We start from the raw sequence: 13,843 nt of genomic DNA, 5'->3' as shown, positions 1-13,843 counted from the left end.
CGTAGTAGCACGCTTCGCACTCCGGGTACTCTATCGCAAACAAACAATACATACATAAGCAATCAAGCAAGGGTGCACGAGTAAAACTCAAAATAAGAGATCTAACCAGAAAGTTCAACTTAAGAACTCCGGTTTGCAAAAAGAAACAAATCGAACGAAGCAACGAAACTCAAACGGCGAAAAAAACAAGCTTCGTTTACTAATCTGGACTTAAGTTAAATTTTACAGTAGCAAAAACTTGTTTGAGTAGGTTAAACGGAAAGATGGTTTCGAGACGAAACTCTAGGCGCTTGAATCGCCTGATTCCGATAAGCGAGCGAAAAGTTATACTAAAACGAAAAACAGATCGGAAATCGCGATCAGAAATAATCGCGGAAAATCCGAAAAAAAGAAAACTGCCGAACAGGCTAACGAATGAACGTTCGCTGTCTGCGAAAAAAATGAAAACCGTTCGTTTAAACCAACGAACGAACGAGTGTTTGCTAAATAAACTAAACCGAAAAAAACAGATCTAGGGTTATATATATATATATATAACCGAACGAAAAACCGGACGGGAAAACCGAACGGTTTTCTCGAGGAAAACCGCCAGCGGCGGGGCGGCGGCTACCTCCGGCGAGGGGCGGCGTGGCGGCTCCGGCGAGGCGGCGGGGTCTGCGGGGGCGGGGTCGGGCGGCGGAACTCCGACGTCGGGCGGCGTGGTCGGCGGCGGCGGCGGATCGGGCGACGGCATCGGGCGGCGGCAGCGGCACGCGACGGCGGCGGCTTAGGGTTAGGGTTTCGGCGGCTCGGGCGGCTTGGGCTATCGGGGCCGGGGGCGGCGCCTTATAAAGGCCTGGCCAGGCGGAGTCCTGGCCGAACACGGCCCAAAGTCGGTTTCGTGATTTTTTTTTTAAATTAGCGCAGAAAAACAAATAAAAGAAATACTAAACAAACTCCAAAAATCCCGAAATAAATTTTCCCCAACTTCTAAAATGAAGCCGGACAAGATGAACATTTATTTGGGGCCTAAATGCAATTTTGAAAAACGCATATTTTTCCTAGTTCAAATAAAATCAAATATTCATTTTCAATATTTTTCCTTCAATATTCCATTATTTGTGGAGAAGTCATTTTATCCCCTCTCATATATTTTCATATGAAATATTTTTGGAGAGAAAAAATAATAAAAACAAATGATCCTATTTTCAAAATTTGAGAAAACCCAAATATGAAAATAACGAAATCCCCAACTCTCTCCGTGGATCCTTGAGTTGCGTGGGATTTCTAGGATCGCAAATAAAAATGCAATAAAGTATGATATGCATGATGATCTAATGTATAACATTCAAATTGAAAATTTGGGATGTTACACCTAGCTAGGGGCGTTAAACGATAGTGCTTGTTGGGAGGCAACCCAATTTTATTTTTGTTTCTTGCTTTTTGGTTCTGTTTAGTAATAAATATTTGATCTAGCCTCTGGTTAGACGTGGTTTTATGTTTTAATTAGTGTTTGTGCCAAGTAAAACCTATAGGATCTTCTTGGATGATAGTTATTTGATCTTGCTGAAAAAGTCAGAAACTTTCTGCTCACGAAAACAATTGTTAAAAGTCACCAGAACGTGATAAAATACTGATTACAATTGCAGTAGATAAATAAACAAATTATCTGGGCCTTCCTATTTTGGTAGATTTTTCTGAGTTACAGAAGTTTGCGTTAGATACAGATTACTACAGACTATTCTGCTTTTGACAGATTCTGTTTTTCGTGTGTTGTTTGCTTATTTTGATGAATCTATGGCTAGTATCGGAAGGTATGAACCATAGAAAACTTGGAATACAGTAGGTTTAACACCAATATAAATAAATAATGAGTTCATTACAGTACCTTTGAGTGGTGGTTTGCTTTCTTTCGCTAACGGAGCTCATGAGATTTTCTGTTGAGTTTTGTGTTGTGAAGTTTTCAAGTTTTGGGTAAAGATTTGATGGATTATGGAATAAGGAGTGGCAAGAGCCTAAGCTTGGGGATGCCCAAGGCACCCCAAGGTAAAATTCAAGGACAACCAAAATCCTAAGCTTGGGGATGCCCCGGAAGGCATCCCCTCTTTCGTCTTCGTCTATCGGTAACTTTACTTGATGCTATTTTTTATTCACCACATGATATGTGTTTTGATTGGAGCGTCTTCTATGATTTGAGTCTTTGCTTTTTAGTTTGCCACAATAATCCTTGGTGTACACACCTTTTGGGAGAGACACACATGAATCGGAATTTATTAGAATACTCTATGTGCTTCACTTATATCTTTTGAGCTAGATAATTTTGCTCTAGTGCTTCACTTGTATCTTTTAGAGCGCGGTGGTGGTTTTATTTTATAGAAATTATTGATCTCTCATGCTTCACTTCTATCATTTTGAGAGTCTTTTAGAACAGCATGGTAGTTTGCTTTGGCTATAAAATTAGTCCTAATATGATGAACATCCAAGATAGGTATAATAAAAACTATCATATAAAGTGCATCGAATACTATGAGAAGTTTGATACTTGATAATTGTTTTGAGATATGAAGATGGTGATATTAGAGTCATGCTAGTTGAGTAGTTGTGGATTTGAGAAATACTTGTTCTAAAGTTTGTGATTCCCGTAGCATGCACGTATGGTGAACCGTTATGTGATGAAGTCGGAGCATGATTTATTTGTTGATTGTCTTCCTTATGAGTGGCGGTCGGGGACGAGCGATGGTGTTTTCCTACCAATCTATCCCTCTAGGAGCATGCGCGTAATACTTCGTTTCGATAACTAATAGATTTTTGCAATAAGTATGCGAGTTCTTTATGACTAATGTCGAGTCCATGGATTATACACACTCTCACCCTTCCACCATTGCTAGCCTCTCTAATACCGCGCACCTTTCGCCGGTATCATACACCCACCATATACCTTCCTCAAAACAGCCACCATACCTACCTATTATGGCATTTCCATAGCCATTCCGAGATATATTGCCATGCAACTTACCACTGTTCCATTTATTGTGATACTTTCCATCATTGTCATATTGCTTTGCATGATCATGTAGTTGACATCGTATTTGTGGCAAAGCCACCTTTATAATTCTTTCATACATGTCACTCTTGATTCATTGCATATCCCGGTACACCGCCGGAGGCTCACATAGAGTCATATTTTGTTCCAAGTATTGAGTTGTAATTCTTGAGTTGTAAGTAAATAAAAGTGTGATGATCATCATTATTAGAGCATTGTCCCAAGTGAGGAAAGGATGATGGAGGCTATGATTCCCCGCAAGTCGGGATGGGACTTCGCACGAAAAGAAAAAAAGAAGAAAAAAAGAGGCCACAAAAAGAGAGAGAAAAAGGCCCAAATAAAAAAATGAGAGAAAAAGAGAGAAGGGACAATGTTACTATCCTTTTTCCACACTTGTGCTTCAAAGTAGCACCATGATCTTCATGATAGAGAGGCTCCTATGTTGTCACTTTCATATACTAGTGGGAATTTTACATGATAGAACTTGGCTTGTATATTCCAATGATGGGCTTCCTTAAAATGCGCTAGGTCTTCGCGAGCAAGCGAGTTGGATGCACACCCACTTAGTTTCTTTTGTTGAGCTTTCATACACTTATAGCTCTAGTGCATCCGTTGCATGGCAATCCCTACTCACTCACATTGATATCTATTGATGGGCATCTCCATAACCCGTTAATACACCTAGTTGATGTGAGACTATCTTCTCCTTTTTTCTCTTTTCCACAACCACAATTCTATTCCACATATAATGCTATGTCCATGGCTCACGCTCATATATTCCGTGAAGATTGAAAAAGTTTGAGAACATCAAAAGTATGAAACAATTGCTTGGCTTGTCATCGGGGTTGTGCATGATTAAATACTTCGTGTGATGAAGATAGAGCATAGCCAGACTATATGATTTTGTAGGGATAACTTTCTTTGGCCATGTTATTTTGAGAAGACGTGATTGCTTTGTTAGTATGCTTGAAGTATTATTATTTTTATGTCAATATTAAACTTTTGTCTTGAATCTTTCGGATCTGAACATTCATGCCACAATAAAGAAAATTACATTGAGAAGTATGCTAGGTAGCATTCCACATCAAAAATTCTGTTTTTATCATTTACCTACACGAGGACGAGCAGGAATTAAGCTTGGGGATGCTTGATACGTCTCCAACGTATCTATAATTTTTTATTGTTCCATGCTATTATATTATCTATTTTGGATGTTTAATGGGCTTTACTAAGCATGTTTATCTTATTTTTGGGACTAACCCACTAACCAAAGGCCCAGTGCAAATTGCTGTTTTTTTGCCTATTTCAGTGTTTTGCAGAAAAGGAATATCAAACGGAGTCCAAACGGAATGAAACCTTCGGGACAGTTATTTTTGGAACAAACGTGATCTAGGGGACTTGGAGTGGACATCAAGAAAGAAGCGAGGAGGCTACGAGGCAGGGAGGCGCGCCTACCCCCCTGGGCGCGCCCCCACCCTCGTGGGCCCCTCACAGCTCCACCGACCTACTTCTTCCTCCTATATATACCGAAAACATCCAGGAGCACCACGAAACACTATTTCCACTGGCGCAACCTTCTGTACCCATGAGATCCCATCTTGGGGCCTTTTCCGGCGCTCCGCCGGAGGGGGAATCGATCACGGAGGGCTTCTACATCAACACCATGGCCTCTTCGATGATGTGTGAGTAGTTTACAACAGACCTTCGGGGCCATAGTTATTAGCTAGATGGCTTCTTCTCTCTCTCTTTGGATCTCAATACAAAGTTCTCCTCGATCTTCTTGGAGATCTATTCGATGTAATTCTTTTTGCGGTGTGTTTGTCGAGATCCGATGAATTGTGGGTTTATGATCAAGATTATCTATGAACAATATTTGAATCTCCTCTGAATTCATTTATGTTTGATTTAATATCTTTGCAAGTCTCTTCGAATTATCAGTTTTGTTTGGCCTACTAGATTGATCTTTCTTGCAATGGGAGAAGTGCTTAGCTTTGGGTTCAATCTTGCGTTGCTCGATCCCAGTGACAGAAAGGGAAACGACACGTATTTTATTGTTGCCATCGAGGATAAAAAGATGGGGTTTATATCATATTGCTTGAGTTTATCCCTCTACATCATGTCATCTTGCCTAATGCGTTACTCTGTTCTTATGAACTTAATACTCTAGATGCATGCTGGATAGCGGTCGATGTGTGGAGTAATAGTAGTAGATGCAGAATCGTTTCGGTCTACTTGTCGCGGACGTGATGCCTATATACATGATCATCCCTAGATATTCTCATAACTATGCACTTTTCTATCAATTGCTCGACAGTAATTTGTTCACCCACCGTAATACTTATGCTATCTTGAGAGAAGCCACTAGTGAAACCTATGGCCCCTGGGTCTATTTTCCATCATATTAATCTCCCGTCAACTAGCTATTTCTGGCGCCGTTTATTTTGCAATCTTTACTTTCAATCTATATGACAAAAATACCAAAAATATTTATCTTATTATCTCTATCAGATCTCACTTTTGCAAGTGGCCCTGAAGGGATTGACAACCCCTTTATCGCGTTGGTTGCAAGGTTCTTATTTGTTTGTGCAGGTACGAGGGATTTGCGTGTAGTCTCCTACTGGATTGATACCTTGGTTCTTAAAAACTGAGGGAAATACTTATGCTACTTTGCTGCATCACCCTTTCCTCTTCAAGGGAAAACCAACGCTTGCTCAAGAGGTAGCATGTACTGTCCCCGTCGATCTAGATTCTGGCCACCAATAAATACTACCTTGCTCACGTCATCCTGCCTGCATTCTCATCTACATCCTCTCCTCGCTCGCCCTCTCTCTCTCTCTCTCTCTCAAATCTCTGCCATGGCGCCGCCGGTCTGCCCACGCGCCGACGAGGAGTTGCCGCCCCCCGAGGATGCTCACTCGATTAGCAGCGACGAGGAGCCCTACGCGCCGATTGACGAGGTTGCGCCGGACCCCCCAACTTTGGATTGGTTTTGGGGCCAGTACAATCTTTGTCTGTGGAAGTCGCTGCCGCCGGCTAAGAAAGCCAGGCAAGTGGCATTCAAGAAGGAGATGGCGGAGGAGGAAGCCAGGTACCAGGCGGCCTGTGAACCCCGTGATGCCGCCTGGAAAAGGGAGGCGGCGGAGCTTTGGGGGCGGGTGAGTCGTCATGCCGAGGAGGTGTACGAAGACGGGTACTTCGCGAGGAAGGTCATAGGTGATGGGTGCCTCGTCGCTGCGTGGAGGTGGGCCGATAAGCTCCAGCGTGCCACCGACGAGGAGCTCCGGTGGGCGCCCAACAAAATGGCAAGATCGGCCACGCGCGTTCACCAGCAAGAGGCAGATCGGTATGTCAAGCGCTGCGAGGCGGGGAGTCAGAGTACTGCCTCCGCACTGGGAAGACGCCGCGCACCAGGGAGCTGCTGGCGAGGGGCTGCTGGAATACTCGCCCCAGGAGGGATAATTAGTTTTAGTATTGTTCGTTTTTAATTTTATGCATTGTACCTAGTAGTTAAGTATCATCACGTATATGTGATGATATTATATATATATATATATATTCTATGATGATCTAATGAACAATTAATATATATATATTATGAATTCCATTTTCTATCTGTTTTTGTATACTAATTTGAATCTAGTTGTTATCATCCACATATACAGAATGGAAAGCGTATATACACACATTGAAACAGAACATATAAGAATGGAAAACAGAGTACACACATTGAAACAGAGCCATACTATGATTGCTGTGAATACAAAGCTATCCATGTCGAAACAACTTTTCAAAATAAAACGCGTCCATGAGACCATGACCAGCAGCCCTTGCCTAGGGTAGCTCTTGGCTCTGCCTGAACTCATGCAGGCATTCTTCCAAGCAGTCCTCACTCTCGCAGTACATCTGGAGCGCGATCTCGAGCTCCAAGTTGGCTATTTCCTCGGAGATCACTAGCTCGAGGATGCGACGACCATGTTCCTCTATTGTGCCCAGGTGGACACTTGGGCCAAGGAGGCGGTCGAGCCTACGGACCAGCACGTTGGCATCCAGCAGGCCGCGGACAAGGCGAACGGCGGCACCCATGCGAACGGCGCAGCGGGCGTCCGGTGCAAGTACGGCGTGGCCGGCATCTGGTGCAAGTAGGGCGCTAAGGGCCTCTGCCCACTCCTGGTGAGGAATGGGGGTACTGACGGGACGTGTACCCAGCTGCGACGCCATGTCGACAGCAGGCAAGCACCGATGGATCCGCTCTCGCTCTGCGGCGCTCCAACAGTCTCGCCGTGCAGCGAGCCGTAGCCTATCGACGCAGACACGCCTAGCTTGCTCTGCGGCGTGCCATCGATCATGTTGTGCGGCGAGCTGCAGCCTGTTGGCGCTGACATGCCTATTTTGATCTGCGGCGCTCAAGCGCCATGCGCCAAAGGTCTGCTCAACCCTGGCGATGACGCGCATCACAGTGTCGTCGATCGCATGGGACGGGCCGTGGCGCCTGCTCGTTTTCCTCGTCGACGAGGTTGATGGTAGAGGCGACGCTTTGGTGGGTTGGCATGCTTCAAAAAGGTGGATGTGCTACAGGCTGCGCTTGTCGCCTCCGTGCATCGCACGCCCCCTATGCGCAATATATCAGGGTGGCGGGAAACAGGTGAGGAAATGGCGGGAAACGGTGGCGTGTTCATAAAACGCCATCAATTAATGGAAACTTAGCATCGAGCTAGCACAAGAAGTAGATGATGATCAGATGAACATGGACCACACTAGGGATCCCGTCGGTAATGAATTCATCAATCCCGAACGGTTGAATGCTAGCAAGCGTTTGCCCACAACACACACGGCCTATTCCATCACAAATAGGTCGGATGGATCAACAGTATGCCACGTATCGCACATTGTCAAAAAGTAATGTGGTAGATCTTCCTTAACATGTGTTAAAAAAACAAGGTCCTCAAGTTTAAATTAGCTGAGGAAATGGGGCATTTCGGTCATTTGACCGAAATGACCGATCCCATCACCTAATTTAACATTGACACAACTTCCCATCCAGTCACCCATCCGATGGCTGCTCCAGCCTGAGCACACTTAACTTGATAGTTTTCTTACATAAGTTACTGGTGGAACAGCTAGTCCTTGCTGATAGGAATGCCTCTTCACATCCTTATGGCATATCCGGATGACCGACCGTCCCACAATGGCCAATAGATGTTGTGTAGACAGAGCATATAACATACGTCTTATTAGAAACAATCGTCTGCGTTATTATTGGTCTTCGCACACATTTCTGCTTACAGACCCGTTTGCCGCGTATCACACACATCTTGTTAAATTGAACCGTTTCTGTTCTCTTGCCTAATCACAAACAGTTCATCCGAGTGAACCGTATGCTGTACATCGCACACACCTTTGATCTGGCTGGCCGTTTCTTTTGTGTTGCCTAATCACAAACAGTTCATCCAAGTGAACCGTATGCTGTGTATTGCACACGCCTCCATCTGGCTGCCCGTTTCTTTTGTTCCTCATCATCGCAAACAGTTCATTGAACTGAACCGTATGCCCTTCATCGCACACGCAACTAAAACCTGAACCGTGTTTGATGCATCCGTCATCGCAAACGTTTTACACAATTCTGACGGTTTTCATACGGCACCATTTGCGATTATGGCATCGCACACAGTTTCTCGAAGGGTCTCTAATCGTAGTGTCGCGTTAGCAGCATCCTGCACTAGTGACTTATCATATAACTTATAACACATATCACTTATAATATAACTTGATGTACCAAATACCATCATAGATCATCATATAACTTATAAAAATCAACTATGAAAGCACCATAGATCATCATAAATAGCTTGATGCACCAAATCATAGAGAGCTTGAAGCACCATAGATCATCATAGAGAGCTTGAAGCACCATAATTAAAAGATTCTTACATAACATAGTGGAGTTCAACCTAGTTCACAACTAAACATAATAAATATGTTCTTACACAACATACTAGAGTCCAACTTAGTTAACTAAACAACACCATACATTACAAAAGGTGAACTACTTATGCCCTTCTTCATCTTCATCTAGATCTTGATCTTCATATTGTTCAGTCAGCCAAGATGGCCTGGATCCCCTTCAGCTTCTGCTTATTCTTCTCCTCTGCCTTGAGCAAATCAGCAATCTGAAGTTTGAGCTGATCTGTGCCTGCAAAGAGCTTCTGATGACCCTTCTTGAGATCACCCATGTGAAGCTCAATCTAGTGATTCTCTTGGATTAGCTTCACAAAAGGTGAACTACTTATGCCCTTCTTCATCTTCATCTAGATCTTGATCTTCATATTGTTCAGTCAGCCAAGATGGCCTGGATCCCTTTCAGCTTCTGCTTATTCTTCTCCTCTGCCTTGAGCAAATCAGCAGTCTGAAGTTTGAGCTGATCTCTGCCTACAAAGAGCTTCTGATGACCCTTCTTGAGATCACCCATGTGAAGCTCAATCTAGTGATTCTCTTGGATTAGCTTCTCATTAGACTTAGTGAGTTCATCAACCCTAACCTGCAACATCTTCATGGCATCATTGTGATGCTCCTGGATTAGCTTTTCCTTCTCTTTCAAATGGTTGAGCTTCAGGTTCTGGATGACAGTGCCTTGAGCCTTTGTGATGTTCATAAGCACTTCATTCTTCTCTTGCAGCTTGAAGATCTCTGCATCTTTCTTCTCAATCTCTCTCCTCATATCAGAGACAATTGAGCTGCTAACCTCAGTCTTCATCTTGGACTGCAAGTAGCTGAAATCCATCATCCAATCCTCTTGAGCATTGAAAAGTTGATGCACATCTTCAACCAATTTGTCATAGTTGGCCTCCAGGTTGTTTTTCTCTTTTGTCAGATGGTGAATAGTCAGTGAATATTATCCAGGTTATCCTTCCTCCTATCATTCCTGCTATCTGAATACAACTCCCATAGCTTCAACAGAGCATTCTGCATTGTAGGAGGCCACTCTGGGTCAACCCATTGAACAAAACCACAGTTCTCATTTCCCTGCAACATCAACAACATCATTTGTCACTTTCTTTCTCATAATATACCACTTATACAACAGAATTTGACCTATTGGCAGCCTCCACTCACACTATATATACTAAAGAATAGCATACCAGATGCACTACAAATCCCTAGGCATTTAAAAATAGTATAAACAATGCACAATTAAATCAATCAAGTGACACTTTGATCAACTAACATTGCCCAATTAAAGAAAGATCAGACTAAACAATGCACTCCTGACAAAGCTCTCTGTCAATTAAGTACTGATGATACACAGAAAGGAGTGACCAGACTAAACAATGCACAACTAAACAATTAAGTACTGACAGCCTACTGCAATGATTGTAACAAGCACTAATTACTAGCTTGCTAATGAGCATCAGAAACAATAAACAATGACTGCAGCGGCTACTGCAATTATACTACAGCAATAACTACTGCAATCCTCCTCTCAGCAATAACTATCTGCACTAATAACTATTTCAACAATTAGACTACTGCAATGACTACTACAATCATTGTTACCTTCTTTGAATAGGCTAAGAACCTCCTGCCAGTGTGAAATGCCTCGAATGCAACCCTCCTCTCAGCTGGCAGACGGTGGTTCTCGCACAGGACTGGGGGTGCTGTCTCAATGCCCATGTAGTCTAGGTCTTCAATGCTAGCAGGGATCTAAGGAGCAAGATGAACAAAGATAACCTAGTCAAATCCACAATCCCCCAACAATCACAAAACAAACCCTAACCCTAACCATAACTCGAACAACGCACCTGGTACTACATTCCATCGAAGGAGGTGGAGTCGATGTACACAAGGCTGGACTGAGAGTCACTGCTTTCGTCCTCGAAGACCATGGTGATGCGGTAGCGGAGGAGAAACGCGCGGCAGCCGACGGCGGAGACAAAGGGGGGCGAGGCAAAATGAGCGGGTGAGAGTGAGCGGGCGAGAGAGAGCGGCTCGGTCGGGTTCATCCTAGTTAGCGGGCGGCGCGGGCCAATTCGGCCAGCATGTCGCCTGACATGTGGGCCCAGCCTGTCGACATTACTGTCAATACGCGTTTATACGCACCCCTGACCGTATTGCACCACTTAGGCCCTGAGTTGGTACTGAATTGCAAAACTTTTGAGTAGTGGTACCAATTCGTGAGTAGGTGCGCAAGTGTGGTACTAACATGCAATTAACTCATATTTTTGAAACAGGAGACACATGGCCGTATTTTTGCCCAATTTAGGTAGCGTTATAATAAGGGTATCTATTCGTGAAACAGTAAAAATGGTATATTTTTATTTGATAATAATAAGTAAAAATTGTTACATGTTTGTGTTTTCAGAGGACAAATAATATTTCCGATCCAAAGGCCAAAGACAATCTTTATTAAGATAGGGAAAGAGATTTTACATGTACAAGCAGGCATAGCCAGTACAAGGCCTCAGGTTACCTGACAAGTGCAAGCACGGCTCCGGCCAAGGCAACAACCTGCCTGGCCTAGGCAGGTTTCGCCTGCGGGCTAACTAAAAGGCTATGGTGGTGGCTGGTGGCGGTGGGGAAGCAACCAGCCGCCCGCCAGGCTCTCAGGTCCTCAATGAGGCCTTGGATTTCTAGATAGCAGACGGGTGACCATATATTTTGGAGTAAAAAGATACTGCAAATTCACCCAGTGAGACCGTGAGATCAGAGTTCTGGTAAGAGGGCTCAAAATTCTATTCTGCTAGGCAACCATGTAAACTCTCGACACACGTTCCTCCGTGACAACTAATTATACCGAGACTGGAGACTCGCGACGACGTCGGGTCGGTCTTCCTGACATGTGCCTGCCGGAGCCGTCATATAGGGCTAGAGTAACCATGATTCAGACTAGGACTCGTCGGGTGCTTTACAAACTTCTGTACAAGATACACCCTGGAGTAGCATCACATCAATTCTAATGTTTTTGCCTAATGTCAAGTGAAAAAGTAATTTATAAGCACAAAGGCATGCTTTATCATAATTTAATCCAAATGCCTACTATGTAGTTAGGAGTGGGAGAAGCATTATCTTTACTTTTGACGAAGTTTTACCTGCCTATCACATACGTCTTCATAAATACTAATCCTAGATGATTTGATGGCATCAGTTCCACAAGTTTATACACCTATTTCTTCTCTCAGTGGGGACTGGTGGCTGGCGAGTCTTTCTTCCTTACATACTTGTGGCAAATACTTCCAAATCAATAAGACTTCAGGATTTGGCAGAAGATGAGTCTATGCTCCAGTGGAGGAATTCCCTGTTTTTAAAGGGCTGCACCCGCTCATGTATTGCACAGATGGTGGCTTTAGATTTGGCTTGATCAACCGGTGAGTTTTCTCAAGCACCTCATTTTCTCTATGAAGTATCACATGAAACGAACAAAACAAGGGTTTTCTCACTTGTTATTTGCACTTCTGGAGGCTGTTCTGTGGTGTCTCCATGTCTGAGAAAATTCATTCTCCTTTTTTCAAGTAGAGCCTTATTCTTACACAAGTTTTGGTCAGGTGACGCTGGAATAGACAATCCGCAGCTTCCAGCCGAGCAGCTGTTTGTTTCACTCCACGCTTGCGATGGATGATGATACCAAGTTCCTCCTTTTGTTTCTCCTCTTGAATAGCTCAACATTATGTTTTAGTATAGAACAAGATATCCAGTGCCTGAAGTCTATGCAACAATCAGTGACTGATCCCAACGGTGTACTCAAATCCTCTTGGAACTTTGAAAATAACACCGTTGCTTTCATATGCCGGTTTACTGGTGTGGAATGCTGGCACCCTGACGAGGACAGAGTTCTCTCTCTACGTCTCGGGAACCTAGGACTTGAAGGCCCATTTCCTCGTGGCCTTCAATATTGTACGAGCATGATGAACCTGGACCTGTCAAATGACAATTTTGAAGGACCAATCCCTGCCAACATTTCACGGGAGGTGCCGTATCTGACATATCTTGATCTTTCGTACAATAGCTTTTCGGGTTCAATCCCACAGAATATCTCAAATATGACATATCTGAATGTCCTCTCCCTCCAGCATAACCAATTCAGAGGTGAAATTCTACGGCAATTCAATCTTCTTACTCTGTTATCTGAATTCAATGTCGCGGAGAACTTGTTATCAGGGCCTATTCCTTCTTTGCTAGCAGTAAGGTTTTCGGCTTCGAACTTTGCTGGTAACCAAGGGCTTTGTGATTCACCCTTGGATGATTGTCCTCCATCGAGGAGGAGATGGAGACCGGTACGAATTAGGCTGTACAGGCTCAACGACCAGTCGAGCATCGGAGCGGCCGTCGGATTTGTCGTGGGGTTCATGGTGGCCTTCTACTTCCCGCACTGCTTCGTCTGCTCCGAGAGGATCCGAGCCTACATCGTCCACATATGATTCACTTGTTGTTCTGAAACTTTGTCTGGCATAGCTTCCGGAGGTCAAATGAGCACTTCCGGCAGTATAATCTTAGTATGTTCCTTGCAGGAACGATTGCCTAAATTGACATATGTATGCCCGGTAACTAGCAACTGCCGGTGCTTGTTAATGCATATTTCAAGTTCAACCTTTCAAGAAAGATGCAAGGCATCAACTGACCGTGATTATTTATGTACAAACAAGGCATCACAACAAGGCAGCTCTGCCTATAAAACTCTGCACTTCAGTAGTATTTTTCTCCCCATTTTCATGCTTTGCCCTTCTTGAAAGCATGCATACCGGTCGTCTTTGTACTAGCTGGATGTCTGGATACCTTCGCGTGTTCCAGTGAAAATTCTACAGAGACCAGAGGCTCTCTTTGCCGTGTTTA

At 43.9% G+C, this 13,843-nt stretch overlaps 1 protein-coding gene and 1 pseudogene across 1 annotated transcript; one reads left to right on the top strand and one right to left on the bottom strand.

Annotated features, from left to right (window-relative positions):
* Nucleotides 1–13,843, bottom strand: part of LOC109760255 (uncharacterized acetyltransferase At3g50280-like) — a 210,825-nt pseudogene that overhangs the window by 130,968 nt on the left and 66,014 nt on the right.
* On the top strand, nt 12,625–13,431 carry LOC109760253 (probably inactive leucine-rich repeat receptor-like protein kinase At5g48380). Its single transcript, XM_020319085.1, has one exon. It carries the CDS (start codon nt 12,625–12,627, stop codon nt 13,429–13,431), a length of 807 nt encoding a protein of 268 aa, XP_020174674.1.

Source organism: Aegilops tauschii, chromosome 3, assembly GCF_002575655.3.
Source record: "Aegilops tauschii subsp. strangulata cultivar AL8/78 chromosome 3, Aet v6.0, whole genome shotgun sequence".
NCBI classification, from domain to species: domain Eukaryota; kingdom Viridiplantae; phylum Streptophyta; class Magnoliopsida; order Poales; family Poaceae; genus Aegilops; species Aegilops tauschii.
This window is presented reverse-complemented; position numbering and strand designations above follow the sequence as displayed.

Excerpts from the sequence above, each read along its gene's own strand:
- LOC109760253 (XM_020319085.1), top strand. The coding sequence starts at position 12,625 with ATGGATGATGATACCAAGTTCCTCCTTTTGTTTCTCCTCTTGAATAGC.